This window comes from Podospora bellae-mahoneyi (genome assembly GCF_035222275.1).
Source record: "Podospora bellae-mahoneyi strain CBS 112042 chromosome 1 map unlocalized CBS112042p_1, whole genome shotgun sequence".
Lineage (NCBI taxonomy): Eukaryota > Fungi > Ascomycota > Sordariomycetes > Sordariales > Podosporaceae > Podospora > Podospora bellae-mahoneyi.
Genome location: NW_026946359.1, coordinates 3,634,188 through 3,656,742, shown reverse-complemented (window position 1 = coordinate 3,656,742; position 22,555 = coordinate 3,634,188). Strand labels below are relative to the sequence as shown.

General features: G+C 53.7%; 9 protein-coding genes across 9 annotated transcripts; 4 read left to right on the top strand and 5 right to left on the bottom strand.

Moving 5' to 3' along the window:
* Positions 1-6: 6 nt before the first annotated feature.
* On the bottom strand, positions 7-4,072 carry QC761_111210 (uncharacterized protein). Its single transcript, XM_062874410.1, has 5 exons — positions 3,633-4,072; positions 2,514-3,564; positions 2,188-2,425; positions 1,928-2,118; positions 7-1,877 (listed from the first exon to the last, which is right to left on the bottom strand). The coding sequence occupies exons 2-5, from the start codon at positions 2,559-2,561 to the stop codon at positions 402-404; spliced, it is 1,953 nt and encodes a 650-aa protein (XP_062737531.1). The 5' UTR covers positions 2,562-3,564; positions 3,633-4,072; the 3' UTR covers positions 7-401.
* Positions 3,851-6,419, top strand: MSD1 (aspartate--tRNA ligase msd1). Its single transcript, XM_062874409.1, has 3 exons — positions 3,851-4,109; positions 4,166-4,914; positions 4,969-6,419. The coding sequence occupies exons 1-3, from the start codon at positions 3,929-3,931 to the stop codon at positions 6,211-6,213; spliced, it is 2,175 nt and encodes a 724-aa protein (XP_062737530.1). The 5' UTR covers positions 3,851-3,928; the 3' UTR covers positions 6,214-6,419.
* Positions 6,221-8,076, bottom strand: QC761_111180 (uncharacterized protein). Its single transcript, XM_062874408.1, has 4 exons — positions 7,885-8,076; positions 7,484-7,784; positions 6,490-7,428; positions 6,221-6,368 (listed from the first exon to the last, which is right to left on the bottom strand). Exons 2-3 carry the CDS (start codon positions 7,561-7,563, stop codon positions 6,603-6,605), a joined length of 906 nt encoding a protein of 301 aa, XP_062737529.1. The 5' UTR covers positions 7,564-7,784; positions 7,885-8,076; the 3' UTR covers positions 6,221-6,368; positions 6,490-6,602.
* Positions 8,077-8,777: 701 nt separating this feature from the next.
* On the top strand, positions 8,778-10,052 carry QC761_111175 (uncharacterized protein; the record flags this gene model as incomplete). The annotated part of the gene is made up of 1 exon (XM_062874407.1): positions 8,778-10,052. The coding sequence occupies one exon, from the start codon at positions 8,778-8,780 to the stop codon at positions 10,050-10,052; it is 1,275 nt and encodes a 424-aa protein (XP_062737528.1).
* Positions 10,053-10,403: 351 nt separating this feature from the next.
* cys12 (Cysteine synthase 2) lies at positions 10,404-11,786 on the bottom strand (the record flags this gene model as incomplete). The annotated part of the gene is made up of 1 exon (XM_062874406.1): positions 10,404-11,786. One exon carries the CDS (start codon positions 11,784-11,786, stop codon positions 10,404-10,406), a length of 1,383 nt encoding a protein of 460 aa, XP_062737527.1.
* A 298-nt stretch (positions 11,787-12,084) lies between these two features.
* QC761_111160 (uncharacterized protein) lies at positions 12,085-13,974 on the top strand (the record flags this gene model as incomplete). Its single annotated transcript, XM_062874405.1, has 3 exons — positions 12,085-12,676; positions 12,735-13,708; positions 13,765-13,974. Exons 1-3 carry the CDS (start codon positions 12,289-12,291, stop codon positions 13,972-13,974), a joined length of 1,572 nt encoding a protein of 523 aa, XP_062737526.1. The 5' UTR covers positions 12,085-12,288.
* A 316-nt stretch (positions 13,975-14,290) lies between these two features.
* QC761_111150 (uncharacterized protein) lies at positions 14,291-17,542 on the top strand (the record flags this gene model as incomplete). The annotated part of the gene is made up of 1 exon (XM_062874404.1): positions 14,291-17,542. The coding sequence occupies one exon, from the start codon at positions 14,291-14,293 to the stop codon at positions 17,540-17,542; it is 3,252 nt and encodes a 1,083-aa protein (XP_062737525.1).
* Positions 17,543-17,698: 156 nt separating this feature from the next.
* Positions 17,699-19,207, bottom strand: tfs1 (transcription elongation factor TFIIS; the record flags this gene model as incomplete). Its single annotated transcript, XM_062874403.1, has 3 exons — positions 17,699-18,185; positions 18,248-18,994; positions 19,076-19,207. The coding sequence occupies 3 exons, from the start codon at positions 19,205-19,207 to the stop codon at positions 18,177-18,179; spliced, it is 888 nt and encodes a 295-aa protein (XP_062737524.1). The 3' UTR covers positions 17,699-18,176.
* Positions 19,208-19,534: 327 nt separating this feature from the next.
* QC761_111130 (uncharacterized protein) lies at positions 19,535-21,909 on the bottom strand (the record flags this gene model as incomplete). The annotated part of the gene is made up of 4 exons (XM_062874402.1): positions 21,158-21,909; positions 20,777-21,105; positions 20,666-20,723; positions 19,535-20,614 (listed from the first exon to the last, which is right to left on the bottom strand). The coding sequence occupies exons 1-4, from the start codon at positions 21,788-21,790 to the stop codon at positions 19,535-19,537; spliced, it is 2,100 nt and encodes a 699-aa protein (XP_062737523.1). The 5' UTR covers positions 21,791-21,909.
* Between the last annotated feature and the right edge of the window lie 646 nt (positions 21,910-22,555).

Sequence of the window (22,555 nt, the reverse complement as noted above, 5' to 3'; positions counted from 1 at the left end):
TCTGTGTTTCAAATGCCAAAAATGATATAAAATTAAAGTATACAATGAATCTACTACTACCACTCACTGCCCCCTCAAAACAACACCACCTATACCATCTCAACCAACCCCCCACCACACCATGTCTTCCAAAAACAAACAGGCAACAATGGGGGGGACTAAGGAAGAACCCCCCCCGGCCCCCCCAACCAAAACAAAAAAGTGTCAACAGCCTATTTCACAAACGCCGCGCTTGAATGCTTCTTTGCCAAACGAATGTTATCTGTGCTCTCGCTGGATGAATCCCAGCGCCGCCGCTCCTCCTAGCAAAAAAAGTAAACCTTTCTGCAGCCCCAACGCCCCCCCCCCATATTCTCTGGCCTCCCTAACAAGTTTATATCGCACACAAACCACCCCTCCCCTCACTGCTGCTGCCACGGCGTCTGAGCCGCCGGCCTGGGAAACACAGGCACAGTCTCAACCTGATCCAACCCACCCCCAATAGCCTGCTGGTTATGCTGCCACCCCAATCCCGTCTGATGATTCACAAAGGCTCCCTGCCTAAACGGGTTCGTCCCCGTCGGCTGGGACAATATTCCCCCCGCAGTGACAGGTCGCTGTTGCTGCTGAGTAGGCTGCGCTTGCTGAGCCTGTCCAAAGTTCTTGGCGAACGGGTTCGTGCCCGTCGGCATGGGCTGCATTTGTTGTTGAGTGGGCTGCTGTGGCGCCTGGGATTGGAAAGGTGAGTTGGACGTTGGTGCAGCAAACGGCTGTGTCCCTTGCGGTGAGGAGCGAGCAAAGGGGTTGGTAGACTGGCTTGTCATTGGGCGTTGCTGAGGAGAAGCGACCTCCTGAATAGGTTGCTGCTGTGCAAAGGGTGAGCCTGTTTGTTGTTGGTTCATGAGCATGGACTGGCGGAAAGGGTTGGTGTTTTGTTGAGGCGCCTGAAGGCCTCCTTGGAAAGTGGGCGCGCCTGCCTGGAAATTCGCGACGGTATCCTGCTGTATCGGGGCGAGAGAACCGGGCTGGAAGCCAACCTGGGGTTGCGAAGAGAACCCGCCGAAGCCGACGCCAGTAAAGGCCTGCTGTACTGGCTGCGCAGTTTGCTGTGGCGAAAATGCTGGCTGCCCCTGCTGTTGGAAGGGAACACCCGTCTGGAACTGGTGAACGGGAGAGGCGACAAATCCGTTCTGGGGAAATTGCTGTTGCTGCTGAAGAGGCTGTTGAGGTTGGAATGGGGCAGGGCCCCAAGGAGACATGCCCATCTGCATCTGCGTTTGTTGTTGTTGTTGTTGTTGTAACTGAGGCTGTGCTTGTGCCTGCTGCGTCTGGCCTTGGACAGCCAGTGTCGTCTGGTTTTGTTCAATGGACTCAAAGAAATCGATCAGATTGACGTCGGGTCCCTTTGCTGGTGCCGCAGCCTGAGAAGTCTGGGCTGGCTGAGAAGCAGGTGCGCTTGTGCTGGATGATGCTTTGGTCTCAAAGGCATCAAACTTGGGCAACTTCGAAGCTCCTGATGACCCGCCCTTGGATGACTTTTTGGCCTCAAGCTCGGCCAGGTACTGCCTCCGGTGAATCTCAAAATCGGGATCCTTCAGATACTCCTCGAGCTGGCGCCCGAGATTAACAGGGGCGTGCTTCAGCTTAGGAACCTCCACCCTGGTGTGATGCTCATACTGTCTGGCCGTGCTGAGATACTGTACAACGTAGTCAGTCTGCCTGGTAAATGTCCGGTAGATATCCATAGCTCTTTCGGCATCAGTCTTGGACAGCTCGAAGAAGTGACCGAGGATGTTGATCAGTCCCTGGTTCAGGGCTTGGAAAAGAGCCAGCAAGTCCAGGACAAGGAGCCGAAACACAGTGATGGTGATTTCATTTTCAGGCTCATTCTCCATCACCTATTGTGTGTCAGCATACAGTTGAGGGATGTTTTAGGCGATAAACTCACGTCGCATTTCAGCAAGGCCGTGAGTTGGTGCTGTACAATTTCCGTCTCCCGAAGTAAACCCTTGTCGATGGACAGTTTCTCCAGCCTCGAATCCTTTGACCGCACCCAGTCGACCTTTGTTTCTCGATACGCTCGCGCTCTTTCTGCAAGATAACTGTGGTAATGTCGTATGTTTCGCCCCTGAGTTTGCGCTGTATAAGAAGAGACTGTCAGTGACCCGTCGGTATCTCGAGTGAATTGGGGAGGCCGGGGCTACCTACCATCAGAAAACATGCTGATAGCAATCATGTTCCGGTGTTTCGCAAGATACGCCAGGGTGACATCTGCCGAGCCCTCGCGGATCATGAGGTGGACAGTGATCAAACTCTTGAAGACGACGGTCCATGTTGAGTCGCGCAACCGGTGGTGGAGCGCCCGGAATACCTCGCCCACGCCCGCCTCGCCCGAATGTGTCGCAACTAGAATGTGCTCGATGTATTTTGTTTTCGGAGGCGCGGCCTGTGAGCGATACAGTTGGTCAGGCCCGGACAACGATAAAACAAGCCGACAATTCTCGCGGGCGCAAGGGGGGGGGGAATCTACGGACCTTGATCTTGGTCGCGCCCTTGACGGACTTTTCAAAGGAGCTCGCCATGGCTGCTGGAGATGGGGATGTCGTCGAGCTGGCACGGGGCTACGCTGCTGCAAAAAGCGCCCTCCAAGCTCAATGTGTTGATAGCGTGTGATGGCTCGCGACAGGGACTTGGGCGGGTGTCCAGTGATAGCGGAGATGGCCTGGGGGATGATGGTGAGATGGGGCAGGTCGGGCAGCGGACAGTCAACGGTTCCTAGGCGGCGAGGTGAGGTGACCTAAGCGTGCATTAGGGGCCGCAAGAGGGGCAAGCTGGGAACGGTCTGCGGGCGAAGTTGATAGGTTGATAGGTTGATACTCTCTGCAATGCAGGACAGCAATTGTAACTGGGAAACCCACGTCAAAAGGAACCTGCCGTCCTGCCGTGTGTGGATGGGCAGTCGGGTAGGCGGGTCTCTCCCAGTGACATGGGTCAACGGGACGGAAATCGAGGGGCCGCCTTTGCGGGTTCCCGCTTGATTTCATGTATCCGAGACATGTGTATTATATTTGTGTTCATTCATCCAAACGTGATATTTTCTACAGGTAAACTAGTGCTACAGGCGTATCCGAACATAAGACGATGTGGAACACTTGTCCCAGTCAACATTCTCAAGATACAGTTCCGCTCGTGTCCGCGACCAACCTACTCGCAACAAACTTGTCGCCGAGGGCATCATCTCCAAACATCAAGTGACAGTACACCACCAGGCAGAGTCTCCAAGCACCTTAACTTGGTGACTGGCCCCGTCGTGAATGCAACCCTATGCCCATCGAGGATGCCTTCAGCGATACGAAAGGTCGCAAAAACGACCAGAAACAAAGCCCCAGAGTCAAACCCTTCTCATTCAGTGTAATCAGAGATGCCGTCATTGCGTCCGATAAGTAACAAGGTCGGTGTGCCGAACGCTTATTTCATAATTCCAACTCCATCTCCCAACCAAACCACCTAAGCCCCGTGAGGGGGGAGTTTGGAAGTTTGAAGAAGCGGAAGCTTTATCATGTGGAACACGCTGGCTTTCATCATCTGGAGAAACAACTGTTAGCTGGTGATCTTTGCAGTAAAAATTGGTGGTGGTGGTGGGTGCTACTCACTTTGTATTGAATGAGAGGGTCATGAAGAAGAAAAGAGGAAAATTCCAAAATGGATCGAGCCGCAAAACTTTTGTAGGTCGCAGCCAGCTCTGCCAGAGCGCCCCACCACAGAGTGCTCGGGCCAAACATCAGCCGAGCAAGAGTGGGGCCTGTCGTTGCCTGCCGTTGCCTGCCGGCTGTCGGCAGGCTCGCAGCTCTGAAGCTCCCCCCATGAGACTGCTGCCAGTGAATTTGGTAGTGAATTGGCCCAAGTTCTGGTGTGCACAAGTTGCAACTTTCGACTTTCGATACAGAGCATGGCCCTCTCACGGCCTTCCATGAGGCGTCTCACCAGCTTGAAACCCTCAAATCTCAGACCGTGCACCAGTTTTCTCCAGCCTCGACTCATCCGCCGGCCATCAGGTGTCTCGTGGGTACCTCAACGGTTCACTCATAGTGATATCACACAGCAGCTTCGGGAAGAATGGTCGAGCTATAGTATGGAGAGATATCTGTTCCAGCATTCATAGTTTCTCGGCTGATGTAGAATAAAGATCACTTTCCCCAGGCGTCCAGTGCCAACCAGTTTGTGAATGGCCAGACAGTCACAGTACATGGCTTTCTCTCCCAGAGAAGGATATCGTCCAAGAAGCTCATCTTTGCCAATGTGCAAGTCGACAATGGGCCGTCTATCCAGGTTGTATCCCACTCCGAGCCCGGTGATGAATCCAACCCTCCTCCCGGACACGAGGCCCATCTCGCTCTTAGGGCTCTGCCTCTCCACAGTCCAGTCGCAGTGACCGGAACTGTTGTATCTCAAAAAGGCGACCGAGACTTGTCTGCCTCCTCTCAAAGAGATGTTCCTGGCTCGTTTCCCAAAGGCGTCACACATCTCGAAATTTCTCTGCAGAATATTCAGCCTCTTAATGCTTTCCCCAAGGATATCATCGTGTCCAAGGGGGTGCAGTTCCCGCCCTCGGCCCGGCACCTTCAGATCCGCTTCGATGAGGCTCTCCAGGCTCGTATTCGTGCACGCCCAAAGATCGGCCATGAACTGCGCAAGTCCCTCACCGATCTTAACTTTACCGAGGTGGAAACACCAATCCTCTTCAAGTCTACGCCTGAGGGGGCTCGCGAGTTCTTGGTTCCAACACGACGGGCTGGTTTAGCATACGCCCTTCCCCAGAGCCCTCAGCAGTACAAGCAGATTCTCATGTCCAGCGGTATCCGTGGGTACTACCAGTTTGCGAGATGCTTCCGTGACGAAGATCTCAGAGCCGACAGACAGCCCGAGTTTACCCAGGTGAATTCCGCAGACTTGACTTGACCACAACACCATCTAATGCCCCCTTGACAGTTGGATCTCGAAATGTCCTTCGCCACCGGCCAAGACGTCATGCGCACAGTCGAGTCCATCATGAAAGACCTCATGAAGTCCCTCAACTCCCAATTCGAACTCGTCCAATCCGACATCAAGGAGCGCTACCCCGTCCCCAGACGCACCCCCCCCTCCTCCGACCCATCCTCCAACCCCTGGCCTGTATCAGACAAACCCTTCCCCCGAATTACCTACGAAGAAGCCATGTCCCGCTTCGGCGTCGACAAGCCCGACACCCGCATCCCCTTTGAAATAACCCCCAACGTCCCCCTCCCCGAATCCTTCACCTCCATGATCTCCCCCCTCCCCTCCCCCACAATTGACACCTTCCTCTTCACCCCGACTACCACCACCACCACCACCACCTCCCCCTCCATCCGGGACACAACAACCTTCGTCCACACCTTCCTCTCCACCCTCCCCCCCGCCCTCTTCTCCCTCAACCCCAACGGTCAACCCGCCGCCCTAATAATCGACACCTCCAAACCCCTAATGGGTCTCTCCCCCCTCTCCCACTCCGGCTTCGAAACAATAACCAACCTCTACCCCTCCCTCACCTCAGGTGACGTCATCTTTTTCCAAGCCCGACCTCCCACCCCCTTTTCAGGTGGTTCCACCGCCCTAGGCCAAATCCGCACCCTTTTATACTCCTCCGCCGTCACCTCTGGCTTCCTCCCACCCTCTCATCAATTTAACTTCCTCTGGGTCCAAAACTTCCCCATGTTCACACCCAACACCGAAACCGACCCGGGCCAAGGAGGCCAATCAGGCTTCAGCGCAACACACCACCCCTTCACTGCCCCCCTAACCGACGCAGACGTCGAGCTGATGGTTACCAACCCCCTAGCCGCAAGGGCAGACCACTACGACCTCGTCCTCAACGGGGTTGAGCTAGGTGGTGGGTCGAGAAGGATCCACACGGCGAAAATGCAGGAGTATGTCTTTAGGGAGATTCTCAAAATGTCCGACAAGGGTGTCAAGCAATTCTCTCACCTACTCGAAGCGTTAAGAGCGGGCTGTCCGCCACACGCAGGGTTCGCGTTGGGGTTTGATCGTCTCTGTGCGGTGCTCACAGGGACAGACTCAGTAAGGGATGTGATTGCTTTTCCAAAGAGTATGAAAGGGGAGGATTTGACGGTCAGGTCGCCGGGCAAGATTACTAGTGAGGAGTTGGGGACGTATCATTTGGCTTTTAGACCCAAGGAGGAGAAGAAGAAGGAATGAGAAAAGTTATTGGATAAGGTGGAAACAGATGTAAGATATCTTGTACACTCCAATCATAGAAGATCTCTTTCACCACTGTTGGATGTAGATGAGAAAGGATTCGAAACACAAAAGTGTTACTACCCTACTCTTCGCCACCAAACTACTTTACAAGTCTATAAAATCCCCCAATCTAAAACACAATCTTATTTCCCGCTTTATATCACCAACTTTCTATACAGTTGGGATCACGGAGAAAAAATATCCAGCACAGAAAAAAGCGAAGGACACACATACGTGCCTACTTCCCCCACCAACCCCCCTCCCAACGAAAGAGAGAGAGAAGCCACCACCTAGGGGTATCGAAGCTCCTCTTCTTCCCCTTGACAGAACGACCCCCGTACCAGAGCTTACAACATCCCAAAAACAACCCCCGCCACCCCAACAACGACCCCCACCGCCCTCCCCCCCGACACCCCAGCCGCCCCCTCATTAACCTGCACCATTTGCGTACCATGCGAAGCAGAAGCCGTGGGCTGCACCCCAGAAGGGCTAGCAACACCCCCCTGATAAAACTCAGACTGGTAACCACTAGCCACGCCATGCGCAGAAGTAACATCCCCCTCCCAGTCCCCACCACCATACCCGGCAGCAGCAGTAGCAGCAACACCATTCGCAGAAGCAACTGCCTCACTAGCCAGACCATGAGCAGAAGCAGCAACATAATCCCCATAGCCAGCCCAGCTCGAGGCATGAGCCTGCCAGTCAGGCGCACCACGCTGCCAGCCCTGCTGAGCCTGGTTGGCGTCCTTGTAAGCACCGTCGTTGGCAGCAGAGGCATAACCCGCAGCAGCCCCAGAGTAATACGAATGGTAAACCCCATTGTTGTCATCCCACCGGTCAGAGTCATCATTGTACTGCTGGCCCTGGTCCATATCGTCGCCACGCTTGTTGTTGTAGCCGTTGTTGCGAAACCCGGGAGGGAAGGGAGGGAAGCGCGAGTTGAAGTCATTGGTGAGCCTGTAGACGCGCTCCTGTGCAGCCTGGGCAGCGGCGAGACCTTGCTGGCGGCCGATTTCGAACCCGGCGTCTGGACGGATGCCGCCGAAGAACTGGCGCTTCGAAACAACAGGGGAGGGGGTGATCATGGCCTCGGGGGCGGCGTTGAACTTGGCCGCTGCCTCGCTTGCCTTGGGGAGTGCGAATGCTTTGGCGTCTTCCCAGCTGTCGCGCTTGCTGAGAGGGTGGGTCAGTATGTGGCGGGTGTTGTGGTGATTGTAAGTGAGCTTACCCCATGTCGTGTCCAGCCAGAACACTGGCCGACGTCAGGCTGACCTGGGCGATGATGGCGGAGATCTTTCTGATATACATATCGAAGATGGAAGCTAATGAGCGTGTTTTCTTGTCTTTAGGGAACGAAGGCGGATGGAAGCCGGTGGATGAGTTGAGAGGGTGCTGCTGATTGAGAGGGTATCAACTGTCACTTTATACATCAACGGGCTACGGGGTTGCAACGTTTTTGCCGCATCATAATCATGGTCTTCACCGTCTTTGGTCAACGATGATCCAGACCGATTCAGGGGAATAGCACGCTTCTCGAATCATGTTAGTATGTGAACGGCGGGGGCTGAATCGTTGGGTGAGAGTCCGGGGCTGAACGGGGCTGGGACGGTGAAAGGTGGGTGAGCTCACAGTCGAGAGCATCGATGATCTGGGGCATCTGGTATGACTCAAAAACTGGTCTAACTGGGTTGAACGAGGAGTCCGTCCCTAATCATCACCAACAGGGCGATACAACAGCTCGGATTGAAAGAATGGCCACATGCCAGAATATGAGACGGAGCTCTCAAAAGGGATGTCCGTCAAGATGATAGTTGACAAGTGTCTTTGCAAGATGAATAATTGTTGCTAGAGTGCAGGTATCATCATGAACGTCTGTCTATAGATCTGCATACGGACCGCTCCTGCCTCGATTAGAACCGCCCAGGACCGCTATCCTTTCTCCACATGCCTTGGGAAGGGGCAAGACATGTTTGGCAAGAGCGAACAGCTTGGCATGAGTCCCTGAGCATACATAGTCCACACCGGCGAGGATTCTTCCCCAGTGATCTGTCACATCTATCAGTCAGGAGTCGAGCCATTTTCTTCACCTTATTCTGGCGCCAGGACCAGAAATAAATTTGACTTTTGTCCGGCAACCATTTCAGAATCTTGCTCGCTTGGTAATCACCTCGATTCAGTGCCCTCGCCTTTCCGACCCAAGGTTGTGGTCGCCTGGCAACGGGACGACTGTTGGGGACGTTGGGATGACCGTTGAATCGTTATCAACAGGTCACGACAACCGTTAGCTCTGGAGATGTCATGCTCGCGACACGGTGAAGGCCGCTTTGCCGTTACTGGCGTTGACAACGGAGATGGAGGTTGAGTAGCCGTTGAAGATAGGTGTCCAAACGCCCGGAGATGACATTCAGATGTTAAAACAGAACATTCCCAGAGCAGAGATCAAAAATGTCAGTATAATACACCTCCAGCAGCTTCCAAACCACCAGCCCACCCCGACTCACCACACCACCCATCCCCCAACCATGCGCACCCAAACCCTCCTCACCCTCCTCCTCCCCCTCCCCCTCCCCATCCTCGCCACCCCCATCGCCCTCTCCCCCTCCTTAACCGCCTCCCGAGCCATCTCAAACTACCACTCCCAAAACCTTCCCCCCGACCCCGCCTTTGATTCCGAAATCCAATCCCTCCTCACAAAAATAAAAGTCTTGGAGGACAAGAACGTGGAAGACCCAAACCTAGACGCCCTCATCGACCGGCTCATTGACCGCCTAGCCGAGCGGGCAGCCAACAGCAAGAACAGCGGCCAGAAGAAGAATGACAACCAGAAACCGAAAAATATCATTTGTATCGGGATTAGTGTTTGTGATCCAATCACGGTTGATAAGAGTGATCATAGTGTGCATAGGCAGGGGAAGAAAAAGGAGGAGGAGAAAGAGGAGAGGGAGGAGGAGGAGGAGGAGGAGGAGGGAGTAAAAAAGGGGAAGGGGTGGAAGTGGGGCGAGAAGGAGTGGAAGTGGAAAGGTGGGAAGGAGGAAGCAAAGAAGTGGAGGTGGGGAGGGAAGGAGAGGAAGAAGAAGCCTGAGGGGAAAAAGAAGGCGGAGGAGGAGCAGGAGGAGGAGGAGGAGGAGGAGGAGGAAGGGGGAGCCAGGCGTCAGGGGAGGCCGAAGTTATCTGGGTATTGGCCTAGACCGAATTACGGGTCTCAGAGGTATGAGGAGGGGGAGTATCGTGGACGTCAGGGGCAGCAGGGGCAACAAGGACAGCAGGGACAGCAGGGACAGCAGGGACAGCAGGGACAGCAGCACCAACCTCAACGTCCTCACCGCGAAGCTCAATATGCACAACCTCGTCCTGATTACCACCGCCGCCCTCAGCAACAGCAGCAGCAGCAGCAGCAGCAGCAGCAGCAATCTGATCGTCCTAGAGTACAACCCGGCTTCCTACCCACCGGTGAGTTTCCTGGTGGATATGGCACTAACCGCGAAGGAAATCGCGGTGGAGACAACGGCTACCACTTTGGTGAGAAAGGTTACAACAGCAACGGTCGCCATGGTTATGGCCAGCAGTGGTATGACGACGACCGTAGTGGCAACAGGCGGCATCATCGTGAGGGATTCAACTATGGCAGCCGTCATGGTGGAGATTATCAGCAGACGCAAAGAAACAACGCTCATCACAGGGAGTCCAATCACGGAAGGAAACAGCATGATAACGAACCTTTCCACGTGTGGGTGGATCATGAGGGAAGACATCGTCAAAGCGGTCATAGGGATCACAAGGGGAACTATGTTGAGTGAAAATAAATGGGGGGCGAAAATGCATTTTTGGGTGGTGTCGTCCTTGTACAAAGTTGGGTGGCATGATTCTGTAGATTATTGTGGATTATTTTAATAACACATATTGAAAATAGGAAGGAATGATATAATGGTTAATGTTGAAGAGAAAGCAGGGAGTATTATTGATGATATTTGTGGTGAGGCTGAGAGTTTTGAGAACTAATGCCTAGCCAATGACTGAAGAACAAGAGTCGTAATTTTTTTTACTCATCTTTCTGGTCACAGTCAACGTTGTGCCACATATACACACACAATGAACAAGGGGTATCATCATTCTCACATCTGCATCCCTCAGATACACCCATTTTCTACTTACTGCCTCCCCTTCCCCAACCCCAAAACCTCAACAATGTCACCTTCCCCCTCCCCCCCCCTCTCCTCATCCTCGCCATTAACCTCCAACCCCAACTCCCCCACGCTCTTCCAAAACTTGCTCAAATGCCTACTCCCACTATCACACAAAATAGTCACAACCTGACTCCCCTTCGGCATCTTCAGCGCCGTCATCACCGCCGCAACACAGTTGACCGCGCTCGAACTCCCCACAAAAATCCCATCATGCTCCACCAACCACCTCGCCATTTTAAGAGCTTGGATATCCGTCACCCTTACGGCGTCGTCGATGAGCGACCTGGCAGACTCAAAGTTTTCGGTAATCCTGTTAATCCCAATCCCCTCCACCATGGTATCAACCTGCTGTCTCCTCCTCGTCCCTTCTTTCTCCGTGGGCGAGTACATCACCCCATGTCTAATCTTATTGTACAACCCACTCCCTTGAGGATCCGCAAGCACAACCTTGAGGTTCGTCAGCTTCTTTTCTTCCTTTAAATACTTCGTCACCCCCGAAATGGTCCCCCCCGTTCCAGCACCAGCAACAAACGCATCAATAAGCCCGCCCGTCTGCTCGTAGATTTCCGGGCCCGTGGTCTTCATGTGGGCCGTGTAATTAGCCAACGACTCAAACTGATCGGCAAAAAACCCGCGGCTTTCCGTGTCAGTCCGCAACGTGTGTTCCTTTGCTCTCTGGCGGGCGAGGTTGACAAAATGTTTTGGGTCCGTGATGGGCGCAGGAGTGACACGTTCCACCGTAGCTCCCAAGTGGTGGAGGAGCTCAGATTTCTCAATCGCCACGTCGGAGGGCATGCAGATGTGGCATTTGTACCCTTTCGCCCTGGCCAGGACGGCGAGGGAGATACCGGTTGATCCTACTGTGCCTTCGTAGATGGTGTCACCTCTGTTGGGGACCAAAAGGCCTTGCTGCTCAGCGACTTCGATCATGTTTAAGGCTACACGGTCCTTGGGGGAGTTCCCCGCGCCGTTGAGGAACTCTGCTTTGGCGAGGATGACGCACCCGGTTGCTTCGGAGAGGGAGCGGATTTTGACCAGGGGGGTGTTGCCTATCGTGCCGGCTATGCCGTCGACTATGCCGAGGCCGCGGTCGATGGTGGTGAAGGTAGATTCCCGGTCTTCGAGGGAGACGGGGCCGCTGAAGAGGAAGGAATCTCGTCGGGAGGAGACGGTGGAGGAGCGGGCGAGCAAGTTGCGGGCATGGCGGTTGCGTTTGAGACGTTGCTGGTAGCGGTTTTCGAGTTCGGGGTAGAGGTCTTTGAAGCCGAGGGTGACGAAGATGCCGGTTATGAAGGCTACTGTCAGGGCGGCGGTGCCGTAGGCTTTTGGGTGGTCGCTTAGAGACATTTTGACTTGGGGTATCTATCTCATTGCTTCATGAGAGGGTCAAGAAATGATGAGGAGGAGGAAGCAGATTATAAAGACATCCTCGAAGAGCAAACACGAGAAACCAGAAGCTCAAGGGCTTCAGGAACCAAAATGAAAAGAAGTTCCAGAGCTAATTGCAAATGTTACCGTGAAAAGAAAAAAATAGAGTTGATGTCATTGAGAGCTTTCAAGCTTCGTCGCCAAGAAGCCAATTCTCAACCCTGGTCCAACGTTTCAATGTCGTGAGATTCAGTGGGGGCCGCTTTTTTAAACCCCGCCAGATCCAGGCCGTTGAAGGCCGAAGACCCCTGCTGATGATGGGAGCTCGGGCCAACGCAAAAAGTTGACCCCCGAAAATGGGAACTGCGCGGGTGCTGCTTGTCAAAGGAGGGATGGAGTTCAATGTCCAGGACAGCTCGCCAAACCCCTCGACGACACCACCGACGCCACAACCAGACCTCTAGGGGTCGACTCCGGAACAATGGACTCGCCTGCAGTTACTCACTTGTTTAGACAGCTATTTAGACATCACCCTGCCTGCCAATCGCGAAGGAACTTGGCGACCCTGGCCACAGCTCTGCGGAATGTGAGACGTCAACGGCTTCAAGCTCAGGAGCTTCAACAACATTACCAACATTGCCATGCGCCACGGCAACAACAACAACACCGAAACTATGTGGCTCGCGGTAGAGGAGGGGAATCGTCAAAGAATCCACACAATGAAAGTAACTGGCAACAACGGAGCGAGGTGTTTCAGGAGGACATGTCCAAGGAGTTCGAGAGCTACCCCCTGGTCACTGCCGATGAGCTCCGAAGCAGAAAGGAACGGCCACGCCGGGTAAAGATGCTGATGCGGGACTTTGTTGAAGGTTGGTTCTATTGGGAAAGTACCTACATCTGTTTGTGCACAGCTGACATATCCTCCAGACAGTCTGTACAACCCCAACTACGGTTACTTCTCCAAACAAGTTGTTATCTTCTCCCCCGGCGAGCCCTTCAACTTCCCCTCCCTCCACGACGAAATCGATTTCCAAACTATTCTTTCGAAACGCTACGTCGAATTCGAAGACGCCCTCGACGCCGTCTCTCCAACCGATACACGCCAGCTGTGGTATACCCCTACCGAACTCTTCCGCCCTTACTATGGTGAAGCGATCGCCCGGTACCTGATCGCAAACTACAAACTCACCACCTATCCCTACCATGATTTGATCATTTACGAAATGGGTGCCGGTCGTGGTACCCTGATGCTCAACATCCTAGACTACATTCGCGATGTGGACCCGGCCGTCTATGCTCGCACTCAGTATAAAATCATTGAAATTTCCACCCAGCTCGCCACGATTCAAAACAACCACCTCTTGAAAAATAGCCACGCTCGTGGACACGCCCAAAAAGTCGAAATCATCAACCAGTCCATCTTTGACTGGAAGACCAAAGTGCCGTCGCCATGTTTCTTCCTCGCCTTTGAAGTGTTTGACAACTTTGCGCATGATGTTGTCCGGTATGACATGGCCACCGAAGCTCCCCTTCAAGGAACCGTCTTGATCGATGGGAAGGGAGACTACTACGAGTTCTACAGTCGCAACTTGGACCAAGTCACGGCCCGCTTCTTCCGCGTGAGGGATGTGGCTACGGACGGGAGGTACAAGGTGCCGTACCCCACAAGCAGGTTTGGCAAGTGGCTGTCTCAGCAGAGGCCCTTGCCTGGGAACCTGAGCGAGCAGGAGTACATCCCGACGAGGTTGATGCAGTTTTTTGACGTGTTGGGGAAGTATTTCCCTGCGCATCGGCTGCTGACGAGTGATTTCCACTGGTTGCCGGGGGCGATCAAGGGGTTGAATGCGCCGATTGTGCAGACGAGGTATCAGAGGAGGCCGGTGCCGGTTTCGACGCCTTTGGTGAGTGATGTGCTGTTCAGTTTGACGACAGGCAAAACATACTGATGCGTTTCTAGGTGCATCAAGGGTACTTTGACATCATGTTTCCCACTGACTTTCAGACGTCGGAAGCGATGTACCAGGCTATTACGGGCAAACTGACGCGGTCGTTGTCTCACGAGGAGTTCATGCGGAGGTGGGCGTATTTGGAGGAGACGGAGACGAAGAGCGGGGAGAATCCGCTGTTGACGTGGTATAAGAATGCTACTGTGATGTTTACTGTCTAAAAAGTCTTGTATGAATAGCAAAAAGGGGGGGTTAAGCTCAGCGCGCACTGACCATTACTTGCCCCACGCGTTGCTCGGTTAACAATCAATTCCCAATTGATTTCCGCTGAGCAGCATGTCACTTTCAAGGTTTCGAGGAGCAATAAACTGAAGTTTAAATTTCGCGACCGACGACTCGACGGGTGACTGCAGCGCGCGTGAGACGTCCCCTTCTCGGATATGACAACCTAAGATCCGTGACTACCAATCGGCCAATTCCACTCTGCGACACCACCACACCCGACCCCAGCGTCCACCACGACATGCGACTACCACGATGGAGTGCCCCCCTCCGAGCAAGCGCCCCCGCCTTTCGTTGAACAACAACCCCCTAGAAGTAGAGGAGGATCCACTAGAAGACGAACTCTTGTCGCTGCCGTCAGAAGTCAACGCGAGACGGGATCCGAATGCGAGGCTGGAACGGTCGAGACAGCGGGCGGTGAACAAGCTCAAGACGGCGTTTGAGAGCATCTTTGAGAGGTACGGGAGGGATTTTGAGGGGGTGGGGGACGAGGTTGATTTGAGAACTGGGAGGATAGTGGTTAATAATGGGCATATTGAGGGGATGAGGGGGAGTGACCTTTTGGTTGGCGAGAGTGAGGATGAGGGGGATGGGGAGGGGGAGAATGGGGGGGGCAATGGGGGGGAGGAATATAATGAGGAGGAGAGGCTTCTTCAGGGTGTGGGAGATGCTCAAGGACTGAGTAGGTTGGGGCAGGATGTGATGCTGCCGCAGATGATGGGGATGAATATGGGAGGGGGGGTGATGCTTCCACAGATGATGGGGCAGTCGGAATTGGCGATGGAGGGTGGGTTTGGGGGGTGGCCTGGGATGATGGGACAGATGGGGTTGTCGAATATGGGATTTGAAGGGCAGATGGGGCCGGGTGTGATGTTTTCTGGACAGATTGGGGGGGGTATGATGTTTCCGGGACAGATGGAAGGGTTTAGTGGGTGGCCGGTGGAATATGGACCGCCGATCGATCTACAGACCAGCGATCCGACTTGGCAGGCGCCGGAGCTGCCGCCTTCGTATATGTACCGGCCTGCAGCTATGACGGATGCGCCTCAGGTGAAGAAGAAGCGGATTTCACTTGCTGCGCCAAGGGATGAGCAGGGCGATAATGAGGACGATGTTTTGCTGGGGGTTTTTACGAAGGATAAGGGTATGGAGACGACGGAGACGCCGATAAAGCAGAAGTTGCTGTTGCCGAAGCCGCCGCCTGATACGGGGCCGGAAAAGAAGAAGAGGGGACCTGGAAAAAGAAAGTCCAAGGTTGGATCGGATACACCCAAAGAATCAGCGTATAAAGATGCGGAAAAGGATGTGGCGAAAGCGCCTTCGCCGCCACGGGACGGTGTTGCGATGGCTGAGGCGGAGAGTACTCCTTCGAAGACGGACGGAGTTCAGTCAGATGTTGAGATTGTGACGGCGGACATCAGTTCTCCAACAACTGAACCGGAACCGACTGCAACGCTTGTAGAAACCGAGAGCCCGAAGACTCCAGAACAGAAGCCTACGGTGATGGCTGTCCGGTCACGACCACCACCAGTTCAAGATTCAGTACCTGCCGAGGATCCAGATGTCTACATCTACGTGTCTGATTCAGAGCACAAGTCCGCTAGGAAACCGCGAAATCAGAGTCTAAGGGTGGAGATTGTGGCCAAAACTCCACTGGACATCTCCTCGTTCAGGGCTGTTACGCCTGAGCAAAGCGAGGGTGACCATCCTATTTCACAGGAAAAGGATGGGGAGGAAAATGTCCCACGAGCAACAATGATACCTCTGGCGCCCGAGGAGAAAGAAACAAACCACTCAACCAGACCCCCGGCTGTTGAAAGTGGAATAGAAGCCAACGGCCAGCCGGAGCCGCCAGGAGAACTGTTTACTCGGCATGTAGTGGATGCAGAATACGACCTGTCTGACGAAGATCAGCCCATGCAGAAGACGCAACGGCAGCCACAAAAGCAGGCAGGAGCAAGCCGCAAAAAGGACGAAAGTCTGTTACGGAAAACTCTACGCAAGCCACTTGGCATCGTGGCTTCCGACACAAATACCTCGGACAAGCCACACGATGTGCCGATGCCTGACGCTGGAAATCTTAATCCAAAAGATTCGAGCCTGGAGAATCAGGTTAACCGTGAAGATGAACGCGTCGCGGTAGAGTTGAAAGAATCGTCACCACAACCAGCACCACCCATTATTAATACAGAATCATCAATACCAGACATTATGGTTCGGCCGCCCCAAATAACAGAAGTTATCTACACAATCGGCAGCGAGGAGACGCCATGGCCAAACAGACGCAAAGGGAGACCATCCTTCAGGGGTAGAGACCCGCGAGGCGAAATCCCAGACTCTGATCCCATCGGCGGTTTCTCGACCCAGGAAGATCTCGACGACGATGTGAGGCCACCATCGCCAAGTCTGTCGTTTAATGGAGACGAAGAGACAACGCTGGAAATACCAGATTCTTATATTGAACTGTCAAGTGAGATGGGAATTGTGGAGGAAGAAACCCCGCGAAATCACACGGTTCCGTCGCCAACTCTGTCATCCTGCGCCCCCGATGATGAGATGCTGGGACCGATCGCTTCTATATCTTTACAGCCTCAAGATACTGAGATGTTGGACTCTGCCCCCATTGCATCTTCTCCGGGGCCAGCCGAAATATCAGACCCTGTCCCGGCTCTGTCGTCCCAGTCTCAGGACGGGGCCGTCACGGACACGACATCGTCACCACTGCCAGGTACCCCCCACGACAATATTAACAATATGACGCTAGAAAGCATCGCCATTACATCTTCACCATTGATATCCAAACCAGCCCAACGGAAAGGGGATTTTCACCTCAGGCCTTCCACGCCCTCGTATCTTACAACACCACCGAGGAGACCGCGTGGCCGGCCCCCAAAGGCAAAACCAACACCACCCACCATACCAGCAACCACACCATTATCCACCATATCAAACACACCAACCGCCGCCGAACCAGCCAAAACCCCAGCCCCAAAACCACCACCCACCACCGTCAAGCCAACAACAACACCAACCGTCACCAAACCGACCAAAACGCCCACATCAAAACGACCAGCACCCTCGACTAAACCAACCAAGGACCCCACCTCAAAACCACCCCCCGTTTCATCCTCAATAACCCCCACCGCCAAAAGGAAACGTCGCTCGGGGGTGCTGTCTCTGCTCTCCGACTCGGAAGACGACGAGTTAGCTGTCTTGTCGCCGTCTGTTTCGTCGGTGACGCCCATTATGAGGTCTTCTCCTGCTTCGAACCATGTGAGGTTGTTTTCGAGGGTGAGTGGTACGCCGAGGGGGACATACTTGGTCAAAAAACCCGAGGGCTCGGCAAGGAAAAGGGATAAAAAGGAGAGTTTTATGGCGAGAGTTGCTGTTAAGAGGCAGATGAAGATTGTGAAAGGGGGGGGTGAGGATAAGGGAAAGGGGGGGAGGTGTGAAGGGGGGTGTGGGAAGGTTTTTTGCTTTGGGTGTGTGAGGAGGGGGGAATCATAACGGGGGGGAGGTGGATGCGGGGGCCGGGGTGGTTAGTGGGATGGGGGGAGGGTGTTGGAGTGGTGATTATATAGAGTGAGATAGGAATTAATTGGGAGATTGTTTGATATGTTGACACGTTGAAGGAGTGATGAATTATAAACCGCACACTGTGAGCGAAAATGAAACATCGCTGCATTATACGTTGGTTTGCCCTCGATACGGAAAAGCTCGAGAAAAGGGACAGTGAGTCGACCCACTCACGGTTGTTATGTCAACTATCGATATATGTATGCTCGTAAGAAACGTCCGGCAAATCCCCTTGTCGGGATTGCTGGCAAGCGTAGTTCTGACCTGTGAACTGTCCAAGCTAATCATGTCCCAAAAGTCCCAGACATGATTCACTGTCATCGGCCTCTCGTGAAATTGCGTATAGTACAGCCTGTGCTCTAAATCTAGAGTTCAATAGAAATATGTAAATACCTCCTCCGGATCCTTCAGCTACCTCTCCCATCCCCGAGACAGAGCCTCAAGTACTGCCTGGCCGCTGCTCGGGTATCATGCAAAAACGCAGCAAAAGACGAAAATGGTGCGCGTTCCCCAAACGCCAAACCCCAACCAAAACACGACAAAAAGTAGGAAAACGCCTTGCTCGCTAGGAGAACTGTTGCCATCTGTTAGCACGCAAGAATCACTTGACGCAAGGCTGTCGAAGTGAAAACTTACCTTCCACCTGTTACCGCACACAGTGCATTCGCAAAATGTCGTCATCGGCTCATCAGCAGACCTAGTCTGAGCCTGGCTGTACGATACCTTCTTCTGCCCGCACTTGCCACACTTGAGAGCATCACTGATCGACTTCTCTGCCATGGGCACCTGCGCCTTCTTCATGTTCTCCTGCTGCAGCTTCTCGTCCTCGGCACGCTGGGCATCCGAGGCAAGCTCAACGTCCGTCATCTTGACAAACGTGTCCGGCGTGATGGCTCCGGATCGCACGCGCTTTCCCAAGGCAGGGTTGTCCTTGCGCTTCAAACTGGTCATGAGGCCGCGAATCTTTTGGCGATACTCTGGCGTGTCGCCCTTGAAAACTCTGAAAGCGGCAGCCTCCACCTCCATGGCGAGTCTGACAACCTCCTCGACAGACTCTGTGGCCCTGTATGCCAGGCCGTTGTAAAGAACGCCGATACAGCCGTCGCGAGCTTGATGACCGGTGCGCTTGAGATCTACCTTGTCCGTCTTGAAATGCCGTCTCTCGGTATCGCCCTCGTATGGCTTGTTGGAGGATGATGATGGAGGGAGAGGCGAGCTGACGCTCTTCGGGGTGGGCGAGTCCTTGGCGAGTTCAACCTTGCGCTTGTCCTTGGCCGAGTCGACGTTCTTCCTCCATTTGGACACGATCTCGGTAGCCAATCTCGCGATGTCTTTGTTGGTGTTTGATCGCATTTTACCGACGACGACGCCGGCTTTGGTGGACTGCGGGCAATATGATCAACAGAGTGGCCAAAAAAGTCAACCCGCCCGCCCGCCGCGGCAGGGACAGGAGAGAGGTCTTACACGAAGCTGCTCTTCAGTCGGGGCAGGCTCCTTCTTCAACTCCTCCAGCAACTGGAGGACCACGGATGGAGGCTCTTTCGCAGCAGCCTTGTGCAGCGTCTGGATGCGCTTGGTGAGCGATCGATCGTCCATTGTGGATATTGTGGTGTGGGAGAGTGTGATGAAGCTGTCGCGGATCGGGTGAATTGGCTTTAGTTTGTAAAGGTGACGGAGCTTCCAGAAAGGTAATCGTAGCCTTGCCCGGTTGATATCGATAAAAAGAGAGCCCCACCGGCCCAGCTTTCTTTGATCCACCAAGAGCAGCGACCTTGCAGATGCCAAGAGTTGACAGCTGCACCCATTCTGGAGCACAGCCGGCCACACGTGATATCGCGTTTCCCTCGTGCAGTGAATCTCGAGCTTTCCTGTTCATGAAATACCTGATCATATACATACACGAATTCCCTCATTATTGTTTTCTTACGCTTTTTGCGCGACATCCTCGGCACGAGTTTTCGCCACATCACCCTCCTTGTTCGCCTTGACTGACTTGAACTCGAGGAAGCACGAAATGATGGCAGCCATTGCACCCATGGGGATGCCCACAATAAACACCAATCGCAGTGCAGCATTGTACACCTCCAACATTAATGGCAGCTCATCATCCAGTACAAGATTATGGAATGAAGCCGCACCGACATCGATAAGCTTCTTGATGTCGACTCCGGGCAGGATATTAGCCTCTGATGCCTTCAAGAGCTGGTGTTGAAACACGCTGTTTCCGATCGATAGGATGATGGCGCCTCCCAACGACTGTGACGCCACCACCGCTGCTGTTCCAACCGCCATGTCGTCCTCCGCAAGTACCGTCTGAACAGCTGTGAATCCCTGTTGGATCGACATGCCAAACCCTACACTGCACACCATCTCGTAGCCCACCCACTGCCCCGTCGTGGTGCGCGGATTCAAGAGCGTCAGCAATCCAAGACCAATAGTACCGATAGCACTTCCAATCACGGCTGGAGGCGTGACGTAACCGATCCTGGTGACAAATATGCCAGCCAAGAGCGAAAAGAAGGCGTTTACCAAAAAGTAGGGGATCATGTTGACACCCGAACCAATAGCGCTGTCATCCTTGATTGCTTGGAACCAGATGGGCAAGAAGAAGGTCAGGTTGATGAGCGCACCATAGGTCATGAACGCCATACCGCAAGAAGCAGCCACCGTACGCTGAGTGACAATCCGAGGCGGCATCAGCGCCTCATCTCCTTTCCACCATTGCCACGCCATGAAGATGACGGCCACGACGCCACACCCAGTCAAGAGTCCGATAACCTCTGCACTTGACCAGGCCACCCCCTGGGTTGTGTACTCGAGCGCCAGGAAGAGCATGATGGACGCCGCCAGGAGAAGCGCATTTCCAAGGATATCCAAGGCCAAGATACGTTGCCAGAATGGCCGGTTGGCTCCCTTGTTCTTTGCTGGATGAAAGAAAATCATCATGGCCGCGGCTGTGGCACCGCCAACGGGGAGGTTGATGTAGAAGCACCATCGCCATGTCTCGAGTTGTCAGTATCTTCTCGACAAATACATCGGTTGCCGGATACTCACCACCAAGTCTGTAAAAACACCACCCAGCAGGGGTCCAAGGGAAGCACCGATCCCAAACCTGAATAGGGTCAGATGAGCAGCGAAGAGAACTTCGTGGTGATGATCACTTACATTAGCCCAACAATAGCAATGAAAACAGGCCTCAAATGCAACGGAATCGTGGTTGAAACGACAACGAAGCTCCCAGTGAGGATGCCTGCACACCCCAGCCCTGCAATGGCTCGCCCGATGATCAAAGTCATGGACGTCTGTGATATACCGCAGAGTAACGATCCCAGTTCAAAGAGAAACACGGCTACCAGATACGAGACTTTAACAGAGAAAATCGTATAGATGCGACCAAACATGGGCTGAAAGGCACAGGCTGTGAGCATATATGCTGAGCCATACCAGCCAATATCCGGTGTTGACTTGAACTCCTCGGTAATATTCGGAATAGCCTACAAGGTCAGTAGAGGAAGAAAATACTAGATAGCATCATGTTCCACCCACCGTTGATATAATCGTTCTATCAATCGAAGTCAAAAACACCGCAAACATCAGCCCAGCCATCAGGCACGCCAGAGGAATACCAGAGACATAACGGGCCTCTGCCAGAGGGTCACCCTTCTCCGACATGGGAAGTTCCGGGGTCACTGCGTCCCTCGGAACCTCAAATGGCTTTGTGCTCCAATGGATTTTTGCGTCAGGTTTCCCTGGATGTCGCTGCTCAGTCATGGAAATCGGGTACTTTCGTCGAACACTGGTAGGTGTCAAGGGGGTCGGGGACGCGGCTAGTTGCCGCAGGCCGCCAAGGACTTCTTCTAGGAGCACGTTCTTGGGTACGTTGGCCATCTCCTGTGGCGTGCGAATCGGTGGGGGATTCCGGGTCGCACCGGACACATGTGAGACGGCTGAGAGCTTGTCATTGTTGGTGATGGACTCGGTTTTGAGGGGTGGGATGCCGATTCTCTGGAGGTTGTGTTGGCTGACTAGGCCGCCAAAGCTGCTGGGGCGGTTGCTGTCTTGACATGCCGGCATGGGAATCTCGGGGGGGATGTCTGGTATTGGGCTCTCATCATGAGAGGGCTGGCGCTTTCGAAAGCACATGATGATATGAAGAACGTTACTCAGAGAAGCCATCATGAGGAGAAGGGACTCGGGGGTTGAGTGAAACAGTCAAGATTCACTCGACGTTCAGGAGCCGGAAATTCTGGTCATGGGTCATGTTTTCGACCTCTTTCAAATCCTGAGATCTGACCCCGGAGAAACTACCAGAGGCAGCAGGTATGGTCGCTTTCCATGTCGATAAAGCTCTCGTTAGTCTAGGAGGCCGGTATTTTCGGTCGACAACGGCTTTCTCTCGTTGGGAGCGGTCACAGGGGATCGCCTAGACTAGGTGCGCCACTCGACGGCTGAATAACCGTCAACCCTTACCAAGCCTGCAGGCAGTTCAACAGAAACGACGATGAGAATATTCAAGGGCTGTCTTTAAAGTGCCACGTTGTTTCGAAGAACACAGCGCACACGCAGAACCCCAGGTTCAGCTCATGATGCCTGACTGTAACTGAATGACTGCTTTCAGGGGTAATCAAGGAGCCCGCATGTCAACTTCAGTACCGACACACAGGTCATCGGCTCAAGTCTAAACCAACGGTTATACCGGATTCCGTCGTACGAGAACGCTCAAGCTAGCCCACTAGCACACAGACTCCAATACTGGCGTTGACACTGACTCTGGCGGACATGATTCAGACAATACTGCTCTAGGTCTGTTCTAGGCCATGCTTGTGGATAACGGCATGTAAATAGACCCTTCAGGTCAAACTTGCGGCATACACCGGCTTCGCCTAGCGCCATGGAAAGCCCTCAATCTTGAACGTCGCCACGGCGAACCAAGCTCCTGGATTC

Coding starts and splice junctions, on each gene's coding strand:
- QC761_111210 (XM_062874410.1), bottom strand. CDS start 2,561: ATGGCGAGCTCCTTTGAAAAGTCCGTCAAGGGCGCGACCAAGATCAAG. Junction 2,426..2,513: donor AGGGCGCGACCAAGATCAAG/GTCCGTAGATTC, acceptor TATCGCTCACAG/GCCGCGCCTCCGAAAACAAA. Junction 1,878..1,927: donor CGGCCTTGCTGAAATGCGAC/GTGAGTTTATCG, acceptor GACACACAATAG/GTGATGGAGAATGAGCCTGA.
- MSD1 (XM_062874409.1), top strand. CDS start 3,929: ATGGCCCTCTCACGGCCTTCCATGAGGCGTCTCACCAGCTTGAAACCC. Junction 4,110..4,165: donor GGAAGAATGGTCGAGCTATA/GTATGGAGAGAT, acceptor TGTAGAATAAAG/ATCACTTTCCCCAGGCGTCC. Junction 4,915..4,968: donor GACAGCCCGAGTTTACCCAG/GTGAATTCCGCA, acceptor CCCCCTTGACAG/TTGGATCTCGAAATGTCCTT.
- QC761_111180 (XM_062874408.1), bottom strand. CDS start 7,563: ATGTATATCAGAAAGATCTCCGCCATCATCGCCCAGGTCAGCCTGACG. Junction 7,429..7,483: donor CTGGCTGGACACGACATGGG/GTAAGCTCACTT, acceptor CCACCCTCTCAG/CAAGCGCGACAGCTGGGAAG.